Source organism: Bemisia tabaci, chromosome 3, assembly GCF_918797505.1.
Source record: "Bemisia tabaci chromosome 3, PGI_BMITA_v3".
Taxonomy (NCBI): domain Eukaryota; kingdom Metazoa; phylum Arthropoda; class Insecta; order Hemiptera; family Aleyrodidae; genus Bemisia; species Bemisia tabaci.
The window spans coordinates 11,431,113-11,446,602 of NC_092795.1; the positions used below are offsets into that span (position 1 = coordinate 11,431,113).

At 38.7% G+C, this 15,490-nt stretch overlaps 1 protein-coding gene across 1 annotated transcript; it reads right to left on the reverse strand.

The window, feature by feature from the left end:
* Positions 1-435: 435 nt before the first annotated feature.
* LOC109044222 (maltase 1) lies at positions 436-12,374 on the reverse strand. The gene is made up of 10 exons (XM_072297560.1): positions 12,225-12,374; positions 10,139-10,318; positions 9,054-9,211; positions 7,635-7,760; positions 6,314-6,492; positions 3,952-4,144; positions 2,908-3,147; positions 1,934-2,130; positions 1,325-1,468; positions 436-1,016 (listed from the first exon to the last, which is right to left on the reverse strand). The coding sequence occupies exons 2-10, from the start codon at positions 10,239-10,241 to the stop codon at positions 875-877; spliced, it is 1,482 nt and encodes a 493-aa protein (XP_072153661.1). The 5' UTR covers positions 10,242-10,318; positions 12,225-12,374; the 3' UTR covers positions 436-874.
* Between the last annotated feature and the right edge of the window lie 3,116 nt (positions 12,375-15,490).

Genomic DNA, 15,490 nt, shown 5'->3' on the forward strand with positions numbered 1-15,490 from the left:
GACAAATCGTGCAGATATAATCAAATTGGTTTTTCAGTCAAACCCATGCTGAAAGATTTTTTTCTTTTCTTCTTCTCTTTTTTGTCAAAAATTTAATTGTTCGTATGTTATGTTTTCTTATTTTTCCTTTTTGCCTTTTCATCACCACTTATCCACAGTTTCATTCACCGCGGTTCACTCTGTGATAGAGGTTCATTCTTGTCACATTTTTAGAAATTACCGGAAAAACATTACTGTAAGAAAAACTTGTTTTCATTGGAAATTTTTTAGGATAAGAATTTATTTGAGGAAAGAGTATTAGCCCACCAGATTGTTTACGATATCGAATTCTTTGTTTTTACTCGAGAAAAAATATACGCAGGACAGACAGACAACTAAACTTTTAAAAAACAGCAGTTAGCTTGAGATAATATAACGAACGGCTTTCCGATTATAGGCTCTTAAAGAGGTATGGTTCTGTCCATATAGTTAAGATCTGAAATTTCGTCAGCGTTGTGACGCCCTGGCATATCCACACTGAATCTCAAGGCAACGAAAAACCCCTTCAACTAGTCGTATAGGCAATACCATTCCTATGTGCGCGAAGAGTTGCATGCTGTAAAAATAGCGATTCAAACGTTATAAACCGGAATACAGTGAAGGGGAAAGAAAGAGAGGGAACGAAAGAAATGGAACTATAATATACGTCACTACCAAAATTGAATACATCGCATGAAATCAAAACATTCCTTGGATCTTTAAATGGTGCTTCATTTTCGTTTATCAGCATTATCAAGTTTTATGAAGGTAGAATAGTTTAACACTTTCAGAACTACAAAAATATCAAGCAAATGCACCATCGAGCACTTTTAAAGGAACCTCGCGCTGTTACATATTATAACAGCATTCTTGAGCAAATTGTGGCAAGAAGAACTACAATAGAGCTGGAGACGGCAATTCCATGACTTTTTGCGAGAACTAGTCCTGACTGTGGCCTCATATACAGGCATTCTGGTCCAGTGAAATTCACTTTATCCCTATAAGAATAGATCAAATATCATTAGTATGATAAATGTTTTTAGTAAGGTTACGAGGTACGTTCTATAAACGGCGACTTAAAAGTTTATGCAGGAGATTTAATTTTTTTTAAAAAAATTTTTTTTGCCAAAAAATAAAAAAAAAATTAAAATGTTAGGATGCTTTTTAAGTGTCCACTCTCTACTAGGTAGCTTAGTATATTCAATTTGTAAAGCTTCCAATAGAAGGAGGTTTTGTTCTTGCAAGTCTTTCAGTTGCTAGTGGCGAGTAAAGAGATGTAAGTATAGTAAGTACACACAAATCTTACCCGATTTTAATCACTGAATTGATGCTGGCTGTATGAACATACACAATCTCTGGTAATTCTTTCACAGTAATTCTAAGATCGCAGATTTCCTCAGTTTCTGATCCAACGTTCATCAACACTGCAATAGTCTCATCGTTAATCGACCTGCAATCATTAAGTATTTCCTCGTCATTGATCAAACAGTTTAAATCCCCAGCAGAAGAGATCTGACATTTCTAAGCTATTTCTGGAAGGAGGATTTGTTGTTAACTTAATGTAATAGGTATATAGTAGACTTCTAGTTTTCATTAATCAAGGATTACATTTGAGGAGGCAATAATTAAATAAATGAAAAAGTGTACTTGGACATAACGAACTTGACACAATACCGTACCCCACATCGATTTTTATTAAGGAAAGGGAAAAAAATACTCATAATGCAAAATAAGAACACTTGAAAATGTTTAAAAATCAACTACGGAGTTTGAAATGTTGCTGTCTTAGTAAATTTCCTTTCTTTCAGACTCTGGAGGGCTCGAAATATGTCTCCTACATAGATTGATGAAAAAGAAAAAAAACTCAGTTTTTGGAGAGAATTGCCGCACGCGCATTAGTTTGTTCGAAACTTACCTGGTGAACATGTAAACCCAAGTGTTGAGCACGTAAGTTTTGAGATCACCGTGCATCGCAACGGGAGTTTTTCTCAATGTCACCAATCGTTTGAAAATATTAAGATGACTACTTGGATCTTGCTCCTGTGATTTGACGTTACCCCTCCAATAGTTCGGATGCACATGGTAACCACGGTTTGTCAGCTGTCGTGAAACCTGAAAAAATATACTCAAGGTGATATTTTGACGAAGGCCAATTTTTTGAAACTCAATGTTGTGAACATTAATTTAATTTACTGGCAATCGACAAAAATTCAACGGAGGATTTTTTTTTTTTCTAACCCGAAGCAAGCCTCATGCAATCAAATTGTAGAAACGTCATTCTAGCCTAATCTTAAGGGAGATGTTGTCGGCGGGGGTCAACATTCGCCAGAAAGTGATAATTCCTTCATCAACTGGTCTACTTTGATCAGAATTGGTTCGGAATTTGATCGTATATCGAGACTTAAAGATAAGAGTTATCTACACTGAAAGAAAATTTCGGCGTTTTACCAAGGTCCGTTGGTACCTTTACCATCTCACTTTTTTTTACCAACTATTGTTAATTTTACCAAGACAGACTGGAAAGCTTACCTAAAAACCGGTATTTTTACTGTTTTTTTCAGGTAAGAATACCACTTTTATTGGTAATCAATTACAGGTAACTCTGCCGTTTTAGCTCGGTAATTATACCGCAGTCGATAAAAAATATTGCCGTTTTTACCAAGGTCTAGTAAAATTACCGAGAAAGTTCAAAGTTTTCGGTAAAGAAAAAATTGGTATCAATAGAACCCTGAATTCTTGGTAATTTTACCCTTTTCTTAGTAAATACACCGAGATTTTTTTTTTCAGTGTACAAATACGGCCCTCAGTCCTGTGAACTGAACCAATCACTTAATGAACTTATCGAATCAGAGGTTTCTTTTTCACGCATGGTATGTGTAACTCACCGGCATTTTTCGTATGATCCCAGAGCATGGGGGCTCTGGAGGAGTCCCTCGGATCGCTTCGAGTTCCGGCGCCGTTGAGTGGATCCTGGCGTTGATCGTGACGCGGGTTTATGTCCAACATCCCGAGCTCGCTCCCGTAGTAGATGCTCGCCACTCCGGGCATGAGGAGCGTCAACATATTCCACGAGTCCATGCTCTCCTCGCAGAACCGCGCTGAGCTCCGCGGGTTGTCGTGGTTGTCCAGCTGAAACAATGATATCACAACATATATAAGCATTATGGATACAATGTTATGATATAAACAATGATGAAATGTCGATCCAGCGGGCTGATTATTGAAATATTATCGAGAAGTATTAATTCATGCAGTTTTGTAGACGCTAATATGGGATTTACGGCGACCGCACTGTTTGGCGCAATGCGTGAAGTATTCACATAGTCTTGCAGGCGCCAACATACGTTCACCGCCGGCCGCACTGTGTTTGGCGCGATTATTCGAACTCGCGCTAGAATAATCGCGGCATCGAATAATATACCTTAAAAGGCCCATGTTGTGTTTCGTTGCCGTATGAGCATTCCAACGTTGCCTCGTTTCTGTCGATTAAATATTTTCTCCGAAAAAGTTAGGAAAGTTCTTTACTTCCACGGCCATTATTTAATTTTTCACTCCATTTATCATCAGAGGGTGAGACATTCATGACTTGTCAACCAACTATCCAAAACAAGGGTTAACATAAAAATGCGTTTATTTTCCAACTGTTTCCTGTATTGCCAAACTTCTACTTTAAATTAACTTCATTTTAAATTCGTGCATTCCTGTAGCAGAGGTTAAGGTTTCTACCCGAGGAATTCTCATATATTTTCTTGGACCTTCCTCGCAATCCTGGATTACCGGTATATTTGCCGCTATCCATATGATTCAGCCGGATATGAAGATCTAACTAGTATTGTGTTTACGGAGGAGCTAAAATCGGCAATTTCATAATTACTCGCTGGGTAACCTAACCTAAAGTACTTAAATGAGCCATAAAATTTGGATCGAACTCACCACCCAGTTGTAGGATCCTTCGGGATAAATATCGATTTCTGCATGGACATATTGATCCAGAGTAGTTGCGTTCCACTCATGATCCGCGTAAGCTTGCAGCAGGTAAAACGGAACGTGAGAGCCTGGACTCGAAGAATTTCCGAAATATTTCACCAGCTCCGTCGTCTCAACACAGTCCTCGGTGCACATTACCCTATAAGCAAAACATGACCACGAGAGTTCAAGGGCACAGAGAGTTTGACCAGATAAAGTACGTAGAAGCGGCTCTGAAGTCTCAAAACAAATGGGCTGGATGGGATGGAATGGACGCTCGCAGTGTTTTAGGCGATTTCCTACACTGTTGTCTCAATTTCGATGGATTTTTTGAGCTTGCACGAATTTGTTTAAAAAAAAACCGATGGTATCGTCCTGTTTCTCGCAAAATGTTGCGTATAATGACCAATTTAAATGGCGGTTCGTTGCGCTGATCTCTGGATTGTGTTTTAATGTATGTCTCTTATAAATCAATTAAAAATAATAAGATCCGTCCAAAAAGCAACTATCTACGTTCAATATTAACCGAGATACCGTCCTTTTAAAAATTCGGTTCATGACGTCACCCACCGCACAAGTGGCACCTAGCTTTCATCAGTTGAAGAGACACACACTTGCACTGGTTACTAAACGTAAAACTCGGAAGAAAGCAAGGCGGAAGAAACTAAAGGAGTCAGTTGGTGAATGCATAGCTGAAGTGCGCACCAGCGAGAATTGTATTTAGCAAATGGGTGGTTTTTATACGAGGACTAAAAATAAACACGTGGTACGGAATAAAATAAAAGATTATGAACTATGCAAAACGATAATCCGGGTATCGAAACTTGGCTGATTTCAAAACGCTTTCAAATGCGGCGTGATACGGAAAATTACAATTGAAATAGCCTTCATGCACGCTGGCCTTTTCGATTTCATTTAACATTTTTGCAGTCATGAATGCATAGCTTAAGTGCGCTTCAGCTAGAATTGTATGTAGCAAATGGGTAATTTTTATGGTAGGATAATGAATAAACAAGTGGTTAAAAATGAAAACAAAATAATATGAACTATGCAAAACGATTATCCGGATATCGGAACTTGGCTGTTTTGAAAACGCCTTCAAATGCGGCGTGATACCTCACGCATTCCGGAGAGTTCAAATAGTTGTATCATTGCGCCTTAGAAATGCGACGGAAAATTACAATTGAAATAGCCCTCATGCTTGCCGGGCTTGTCGATTTCCTTTGACATATTGCAGTGGTGATGTGTCACTCCCGTCGTGGATGATGTCATAAACCGAATTTTTCAAAGGGCGATATCTCAATTCATACATACATACACTCAAGTCGCTGTTACAGAACGCCCAGGCGCTCTGCAACACCTAATCGTCATTCTTTCCTATCGATTCAGAGGTCATCTGGTAAATGGCATCTTGTAATTTTATCTTGAGTGCCACCTATCCAGGATTTTGCTAGACGTCCCCTACGTCGTCTCTCAGGAGGAACCCAATCTAGTACCTTCTTAGGTAATCTATCTTCCTAGGCAATATCTAGGAGTTCGGGTATCCCAGGATAGGAAGATGGACCAAGCCATAAAGGATCGAAACCTGCAGGAAGGGAAAGCTATCACTATGTTAAATAGGATTCCGTGGGATGAAAGTATCTCGAAAGAAAAGAAAAAAAGTGATTTTTAACACCATAATTAAAAGCATTCCGACCTACGGCAGTGACGCATGGCCCGTGAAAGATCGTACCAAAAATATTCTTAGGGCAACTGAGATGGATTTCTGGCGAAGATCAGCCGGAATCTCAAGGAGGGGTCACGTAAGGAACGAAAGAGTGCGTGAGATTATGAACGCCGAGCAGAACATCGTGCATGAAATTATGACCAAACAACTTGTCTGGTGTGGTCATGTTCAACGAATATCTCAATTAATATTAAATGTAAAAAGTTGACAGATCTCATTATTTTTAGTTAATCTACAAGAATCAAGCTTCACTATTCACCACGCCAAAACACGATTCCGACACCAGCGCAACTGGCCCATTGCAAATCCTTGTGGCATGCAAGAGCTCCGATGTCCTACACCCAGTTGAATGAACGAAACCATGGTGTCCACAACGCACAGGCATCACCACTAGAAGCGGATCCGGCAAATTGGCAACACCAAATTTTCTCAATTTAAACCTATGCTAAGTAATCGATTCTTATCGGAGCGCCTGGTCCTTCCAAGAATCGATAAATATCCATAGGAATAAATGGCGGAACACCGGTGTTGCCGGTTTGCTGGTTCTGCCAATGATCACCATAGGTGTATGAAAACTTATTCCATGATTCCAGTCTACTTTACCTGGTAACGCCATCTTTTTTAGTGTACTCGTCGAGAAGCCTCCTCCACGACTGAATGAGCTCATAGTTTTCCGGCTGTCGGTCGGTGTATATGTGGAGGACTGAAACTGCGTCGTTGTCGCCACCCTTGAAGTCGGGGTTCGGTGGTTCGTCCTCGAAGTCGGCACCCTCGAACAACATCTGCGGAGCGTCGACTCAAAATCCGTCTACTCCCAACTCCAGCCAAAATAGCAGCACATCCTGAAATTATATACGTTCCGTGGGAACCGTCAAATCCATGACTCAAGTGCGAAACCACGAATCTCCATTGCAGTGTTCGCTTCTTTTTTATTTCTTCAAAGAGAGAGAAGCCAACTTTATAGCTTGGAATTTTTACAGAGTATTCTGCTGATGAAGAAGAAAAATGAGGTAAGATTCGGATGAATTACGTTAATTAGTTTTTCAATGAGCATGACAGGAAGTCTGCAATGTTACAAACAGAGATAGGTTGTTTCGTGCTCTGGCCATCGATATGAGATAATAATGCACGGAGAAAAAAACTTCGTGCATGGGACCCGAAGTTGAGGTCATACGGATCTCTGAAGTTTTCTGATCACGCATCCGAAAACTTGAGGTCGAACTGCCGAAGTTCGGGTCAGACATCTAGGCACTCCAGTATGTACCGGAGTACTTCAGATGTGTGACCCGAACCCTTCGGTATATATCGAAGTACTTCAGATGTCTGACCCGAACTTCGGCAGTTGGACCTCAAGTTTTAAGATACGTGATCCGGAAACTTCAGAGATCAATATGACCTCAAGTTCGGGTCCCACGCACGAAGTTTTTTCTCCGTGTATAATGGTGACGTTGAATTTTCGGGCGTGGATCATACCTAGTTGACACGCCAAAAACGGGAGCTGAAAATAGGATAATTGATGGTTCCAAATGGCACCGCGGACAAATCGTCGCCTCTCGGGTGTATCTCGAATTTAGCTTGAGCCCCAGAAAGCACGGATTTATATGTAAAACGGGGCTCACGTGGAAATTAAGATCCGCTCTTACGTCAGAGTAGCGACGAAATGAGAAGGGTGGAAACAGAAGCGAAACTTACATTTTTAGCATGTGAACCCATCGGGTATGTTAATCACGCACAGTACTGACCTTTGTCGCACAAAAGTAAAATTCCATGCTGATGCTGTTCCTTACGGGTCAGCTGGAGACCATTTATTTCTGAGACTCTGCAATGCCTTATTCTCTGAAGTATAAAAGTTCTTCCAAAAGACAACGTTATCGAGATTCATCTAGTGATAACTGGAATCGATCTACGTTAAGTGAAATCTTACCTCCATTTCTTTCCTGACATTTGCACTGCGATAATTCAGGTCGGGTTGCTGCACAGCAAATTGATGCAGATAATATTGTTGTCGTTTTTCGTTCCATTCCCAAGCTGAACCACCAAACCGACAACGCTGGAATTAGAAAAATATGAACCGGGTAATTTGTAAATCTCAGGGAATGGCAATGGCCATGATAGGCATATAGAAAAAAGCAGGCATAATTTAAAAAATCTGCAAAATTTTCCAACATTTAAATGCTTTCCCCCTTTTCTCATAACTGTGACGAATAAATGTATGCTCTGCTGATCATTGTAATTGGTAAAATTGTAACATTTAGCTGTCATAATTCACCCAAGAGGGCAAATAAGTGCAGATTTGTTTATCAATGTTTTTTTAATATAGTTATTAGAAGTACATTCTTTCATGGTAAATCATCGTTCTCTGACAAAAAAGTGTATCTGTATTTCACGCGATCCCATAAAACTCCACGCACGCTTTCTGTGGCTCATGTGGCCAGAGGAACGACGAAGTAGGCACAAAAAATCCCACAATGAGAGGATTTAATAGATGGTGAACCGACGGAGTCTAATGACCGTTTTTTGGTTCAAATGATGAATGACACGAAAGAGATCAATTTGTACCAAACTTTGGATCTCGAACACATTTTTTCCTCCTTCTACTTGCCGTCCGAAGTTACCGGAGGCCCTATATTGCTAGATTATGGACATGCTATTTTATGAGGTTTCTTCAAAGATCCTAAAGGTTCTTCGATCTTCCCATACTTTTCGTATGAATGCTCTATACCGCATTGTGAATGGTGAATTCCAACCCACGTTGCAGATAATTTTTCGGGGATCTTGCAAACACATTTTTATTTTAATAAGTGCCGTGGAATAACTGGCAATAGGAAAAGGGCATTTGATATCGTATTTTGGCTGACTTTTTCACAAAGTCGCAGGTGATGACTTAGTTGATTTCCGGATTTTTATTCATACGCCACAAGGTGGATTGAGTCAATAGGAGAGGTCGGACAAAATTTGGAAACTTTAAAAGCTTATAACTTCATTTACACAAAACTTAAAGATTTTAAAAGTGATTTCATTAGTTTTCTCGTGAAATTTCCTCTGGATGCACCGCTTAAAATTTAAAATGTGAAGAATATAACATTAGAATTTGCAGTTTCAGTTAAAAATCTCATGTCCGAACTCTCTGATTGACTCGATCTACTGTGCGCCAGCCCGAGCCGCCACCACTTAGCCTTATGCTGTATAAAAGCACTGAATATTATACTATCATTATTTTCATATCTTAGCATCATATCCATTAGTTAGTTGAGTTATACTATAATTAGGATTAGGTGTACAATGATGCTAGAGGCGAACGATTAAAAATCTTCCTTTTCGTAATATCTTTTGATGAACTTACCCAGTTATTTGGAACTGTAGAGTGAGTTGTGTTTATAGGTTTTGCATCTCTCCAAACGTAGTAATCCGTGTACGGCTCGATCCGTTGTTCAGAAAGTTTGAACCAGACACTCAAATCACTCGAGTGATTCGGGACGAAATCTATAATGAGTTTCAGCCCTGCAAGCGCAGTGTCAATTGATACAATTTTGAAAACCATGGGTATTTAATACCGTTCATTCAATAAATATCATTTTGCAAAGTGAAATAAGAGAGGTACCAAAGCATTGTCCCTCTAAGGGCCTCGATAGAGCCACTAGAATATGCGTAAATCAACCTACATTGGACTAAATTTTGCAACTAGGAACTAAACTTTCTGGCTCGTGTCAGAAATAACGCATCGACGATGTAAGTCGGCAATCACATAACTCGGTTTGCAACGTCGCAGACTTCCTGTCATACTTAATTTTTTAAACGGAAAACTACTGGACGGCAATTCTTTAAAACTGCCGTGATTTATCTCCTCTGTGCGAAGAAAATTCTGCAAAAACTTCAAGGAATGATGTCAATTTGTTCTCTTTTAAAAAAATAACACAGAGGCGGAGATTTTCAGACACCGCAAGCGAGATATCTGATTGCGGACTTACGCCGTATGTGTCATCAACTTTTCTATGTAGGTAAGTTTTTTTATCTATAAGCCAGAAATTGTGGTTTTTTATTGCAAAATGCAGTGTGTATATCGTTCACTTAAGATTCGCCTTCAATTTTGCCGCATAGGCAACATACATACCATACATAACAGTTCATATTTCATATGTCTCGGTGCAACCCTATGTTCTAGGAGACGTACAAAGAGGGAGTAATATTTTTTTGTAAAAATGTGGAGTGTTTTCTCGCATAAAAAGAGTTAACTATTTATGAAATGGCCTCAATAATCAACTGAGAAACATCGACCGGTGGATCTTTTTAGATCGAGATCATTTTGACGAAAAATCACTGTTCCAAAAATCTACCAGCACGGAAAAATGCAAGGCAAAAGCTCGAAAGAAGTAGACTTGACAAATTTAGAAGAGATAGAAAGTTAAAAGAATGGCAAGTTGACCATACCTTTTTCTTTCGCTGCAGCAAGAAGTTTCTTGTAATCTTCAATGTCGCCGAACAGTGGATCGACAACTTTGTGATCCTCAACGTCGTAACCCATATCGACCATGGGCGACTTATAAACGGGCTGAATCCATACGGTATCTACACCCAGTCCTTTCACATAATCCAGTTTCTCCCGGATACCTAGTGTTAAATACACACAAACGAAACCATTATTAGATGTGAAATATGGGTGATGTTTTCACAAAATAAGCCAGAAAACCGAACAACTTTTTTTCCATCATGTTTTTCATCGGGTTATATCGATATAAAATGTTTTATTTATGTTTGGCGGTTTCAATTATTTCTGATAAGTTTTTCCGAAATGAAAAAGAAATGAAAATTTCACCCCGTTCTGTCGCAAAATTGTTTCATTACATTTAAGGCCAACACGAGGCCTTCCAGCACTTCGTGTCACTTTCAGAGGCGTAACTAATGAGATGACACATAGTTAACAACGAAACACAACTAACTAAAAAAAGTGTGCAGTATAGGAGAACAATAATAATGAATTAAATTAAAAAGTGAGCCAAATTAAATTACACAGATTAATCAGACCAATTAAGCCGATTTCCGAAAGTCAATTAATTCGATTTGGGGAAAACCCGCTGATATCTTTTTTTCCTACTTTTGATACGTCTTTTTCTGGGGTTTCTGAAGGGTTGGAAATTCGGGGCCGGAGGTTTGAATGTTTAATGAGGGTCCGGTGGTTAGCTTTTGGGAATTATTTAATAAGACTTGTATAGTTTTTTCAGTTTTTTTACGCTTCAAAAATGGACTTTGGCAGTTAGTGCATGAGCTGTCTCATAATTCATATCATATTAATGTCATTGATGACAGTATAAGATAATGATGATATCCATAAATTATACCATTCAGATCACCGATTCCGTCGCCATTTGAGTCTTTGAACGATCTCGGGTATACTTAGTATATAAGCGTATTCTCCCACCAATCGGGCTTTTTCAACTTAGGTTCCCCGCCACTGCGGCCTAATACAACAACATCATTGAAGACGGAGAATACTAAAAATGACAGAATAGCTCCACGCTCCATTCTTAAAGACTTTGCGTTTTGGAAAATCTTTCAAAGAAAATATGCTTCCACTGATATTCTGCAACAGACTAAAAATACTATGTTTTCATGAAGGCTCTTGAGGATCATCACGGAAGCTTCAAAGATACAAAAAGGAAGACCATTCATAATAATTGAATCAGTGGCCAAAAGTGGCCATTTTTTTCAAAAAGATACAAGTCCATTTTTGAATGAGCCTTGCCTTGCACAAAAGGACATGCTAACCGTGACTCGTCGAGAAATTAACCTGTTCCTTTTTGAAAACAACTGATTCAATTGTGATCGTCCACGTTTTAGGGACTTTAGTGCACCGGCGTACATTTTTCAGGAACTTGAGTCTTGAAAAGATAAGTAGATAATTTTAAATTTTAAATTTGGACGGGAAAATTTTAGCAGCGAACAAAAAAATAAGTTGCGACCTGATTAATTTACTTTTCATTACTCTTCTGACGTGAGCAAGTAAGCTCCGTGCTCCGGCACACCATGTTAGTTTCTAATGAGATAAGTAGTTTTGGGTTCTTTTTACAGCAGAGACTTTTGTAAATTGGAAACTTCTCATTTCGGGTTAAGTCGCTGATTGAGACCAAATTCCAATTTGTATAGTATCAATAATATTGCTGTCAACTTTTAAAGAAAGGATAAAAAAATCAGACTTCAGGTGTGTGATCCGAACTTCGGCAGCTGGACCTCAAATTATATTTTGGGTGCACGATTCGGAAACTTCGGGTTCCGAACTTCGGGCCTCATGCTCGAAGTTTTGATTCCGTGTAACTCGTCTTGAAGCCTACCAAGCATAACCTCGTTTCTGGAAGAAAAACGATATCTTTTGGCTACATCTGATACGTCACGCCGTTCCAAAAACACGGAGAAGTTATTTTTTCTACAAGAGACACAGACAATGTCCATCTACCCTTGCAAAAAATTGCTAAGAGCGCACTCTACAAAGTACCAAAGAAATGAAATCCAAGTCACTTACGTTAAGCCTCTCTTTTGAAGGCTTCCGATCTTCCGATTCCTCAATGGTCCGTGCTCAATGGTGTTCCTGAAGTGTTTGAGCTCGCCGCTCAATGACTTAGCTTCTTTTATAATTATTTGAAAATTCGAGTGCCATCTCAAAGTTTCAAGAGCGAGCCTGTTAAAGATATCAACATCTTTAATATATTTAGTGAAGAAGCATGTGCACACACTTAAAATAGAGATGATGTTCTATTTGTCAGTCATTTTCAATTTTGAGGAAAGTTCAAGTGCATGTAAAATTGATGTAGCTTTCCGATGATTTTAAAAAATGTTTGCTCTCCTTCAGCAATAAAATAAAATGCAAAAAAGAGCTTTCGTCGACAAGAAAACTTGCAATTTAGCCGGAATTCATAAACCAAATTCCATTGTCAGGTTTCTTTGGGTGCAAAATGGCTCAAGAAAACCTTGGGAATGGCGATTTTTTTTAACTTGATATCGTCCCTTTTCCTCCACTTGAATATTGGTAGAACAAGCAATTCTCACCAATAATCGTTTGAAATTTATATTTTCAGCTCAAAATATGACAATACGGAATATGAACGTCTTGCCTCACGGACTGCCTAACGCCAAAAACAAATAGAACATCCTTCGAGGAAAAACCAGGATAACCGCCAGAACTAGCGGCTAATAATGCGCCAACATTACGATGTCTCTACTTTGGTGAATGACACAAACTGTGATTACAACAACTGTAGTTGTACAACCCGAGAACTACCGCTATCGTTGTTTTAACCAACGGATCTATCGGATAGTTGCATTTTCTAGCAGGGTATTTATATCGTGACTACTGAAGGGTACCTTGAGCATATTTACGAGGCGTTAGTTGTGATAACTGCCTTTTTTCCTGTTTTCGTTACGAAAAAATGGTCTTCAAGATCACACGCGTCTTCATTTTATCTCCAATTTTTTTTATTACTTTATATTAAAAAGATAGTCGCAAAATGCATATGTTCGAAAAAATTCCTAACCAAAGCTTCAAGAACGTTTATGCTGCACAATTAATGAACCAAAAAGGTTTCATACTTTCGACAACGACTTTTGGAGAGCCGAACAACATGCAGTAAAAAAATGTATCATTAATCACGTTTTTCCGTTTTCTGCACCCCCCCCCCCCGGAATTAGAATTTTTTTGAAATGACCAATTTATTTATCAGGCGCTCAGATATTGATACAGAAAATTCTTGAAAAAATCCCCAAAAGTACATCCTCCATAAAAATTTGAAACTTTTTTATCCTTCGAATTTCTCCATGTGGTTGGAACGTGCTTTTAGAGTTATTTTATAAAAAAAATGTGCCACAGAAGTCTTCGATGCGACCCTATACTCTCCAGCGTAATGTGAACACGAGGATCTTATTTAAAAAAAATTGAAAATCCAGATTTTACGAATCGATCGAATGACAATGGAATTATTTTCGAATCACTTTCTAAACAGTGGCTTGGCGTAAATGATCGATTATCGATATTTCCCCATTTGGAGCTATGGTGAAGAATCGATCATTGAGGTGTCCGTTGCAAACACTCTGTGTATCGATCCTTCGCCGTAGATTGAAATGGCTGATCGATCGATATATCGCAAAGCACGCCCACAGTTTCTTATGTGATATTGAACCATGCACCTTAATCCTTTTTTACCGTATGTATTCTTGGATTTGATAATGGTTGTTTGTTCTAATTTACAAGTCTTTGTTGAAGAGAGTTGGGAAAAACAATAAGAAGATAAGACGAGCCCTCAATCACTCGTGTGACAACTGACATGACAGCTGTGGGGGCCCGTCACCCACATCCGTTATCAGGTATCATCGGGGGCTCGACGCTGTCGCCTCGACAAATCTTGCAAAAGTAATACCGATAAAATCATACTGATGTCAGAAATGACATTAAGTGCCTACCTCCTTGTCTGGGTTCAAAGTAACTTCTCATTGACACTTAAAATAATTTTCCGCTCTCCGTGTGAGGTACACTGAAAAAAAAATCTCGGTGTATTTACTAAGAAAAGGGTAAAATTACCAAGAATTCGGGGTTCTATTTGATCCCAGTTTTTTCTTGGTAAAATTACCATTTCTGGAATTGGTAATTTTACCGAGAAATCTTGGTAAAATTATTGAACTTTCTCGGTAATTTTACTGGACCTTGGTAAAAACGCCAATATTTTTTATCGACTGTGGTAGAATTATCGAGATAAAATGGCAAAGTTACCGGGAATCGATTACCAATAAAAGTGGTATTCTTACCTGAAAAAAACAGTAAAAATACAGGTTTTTAGGTAAGCCTACCAGTTTGTCTTGGTAAAATTACCAATAATTGGTAAAAAAAGTGAGATGGTAAAGGTACCAACGGACCTTGGTAAAAACGCCGAGAATTTTTTTCAGTGTAGTACCGCTGCTTAAAAATACATCGAACAAAAACCTTCCAAAAATCCGATTTAACTACAAATAGTTCATCTCAAAAAGTACGGGTACTACTCCCTTCAGAGTCAAACCTAAAAGCACTGGAAAATTAAGTCCCCTGGATCTAGTGTCCAGACTCTTAAACTATTTGACAAGACAACATACTCTTGATTCAATCGAATTTTTGGTACAATCAAAAGGAAATCCGCTTAAATTAATAGGCTTGCCTCTAGATTTAGGCAAAATTCCAATGGAATCAACAGTATTTTTTCTTGTCAAATTGTTTAAGAGTCTGAACTCTAGATCCAAGAGCTTTTTCCCGGTGACGAATTCAGATAAACAGACTTTCCTTTTTTCTTTAGCTGAAGTTTGCAGTAGGCTCATTAGATTCGATTCTGATCAGGAATAAATACAGAACTTTATGCGAAATTTTTTTGTCATCTCAATTCTTCCGAGGATTAAAATGTTTTAAATCAAAATATTGACTCAGTTGCGACGAATTTTTCTTCGGCGGCAGACGTGTTTCGAGCTGAGTGCGGCTAATCATCGGTGTGACTCAACTTTGTGCGGAAAAAGCTCCCTCATTTTATATTTCTTCCGAGGATTGACTGGCATCATCAACTCTTGAAAATACCAAATAAATGCCCATGGACCACTTAAGGATACCGTGAGCGGTATCTACGAGAAAACTATAAAAACTCGCACACTTAGCAGGTTGAGGTTTCATCAATTTTCTCGAAGGCACATCGGCGTTTATTAAATCAGGCGGAAACAGATGGATCTATACGTCTGCTAATATCATAATACCATGCGAAAATGCATTAGGCCGCCGAGAGT

Coding starts and splice junctions, on each gene's coding strand:
- LOC109044222 (XM_072297560.1), bottom strand. CDS start 10,241: ATGGTCGATATGGGTTACGACGTTGAGGATCACAAAGTTGTCGATCCA. Junction 9,212..10,138: donor TGCTGCAGCGAAAGAAAAAG/GTATGGTCAACT, acceptor CTGCGCTTGCAG/GGCTGAAACTCATTATAGAT. Junction 7,761..9,053: donor CTACAGTTCCAAATAACTGG/GTAAGTTCATCA, acceptor TTCTAATTCCAG/CGTTGTCGGTTTGGTGGTTC.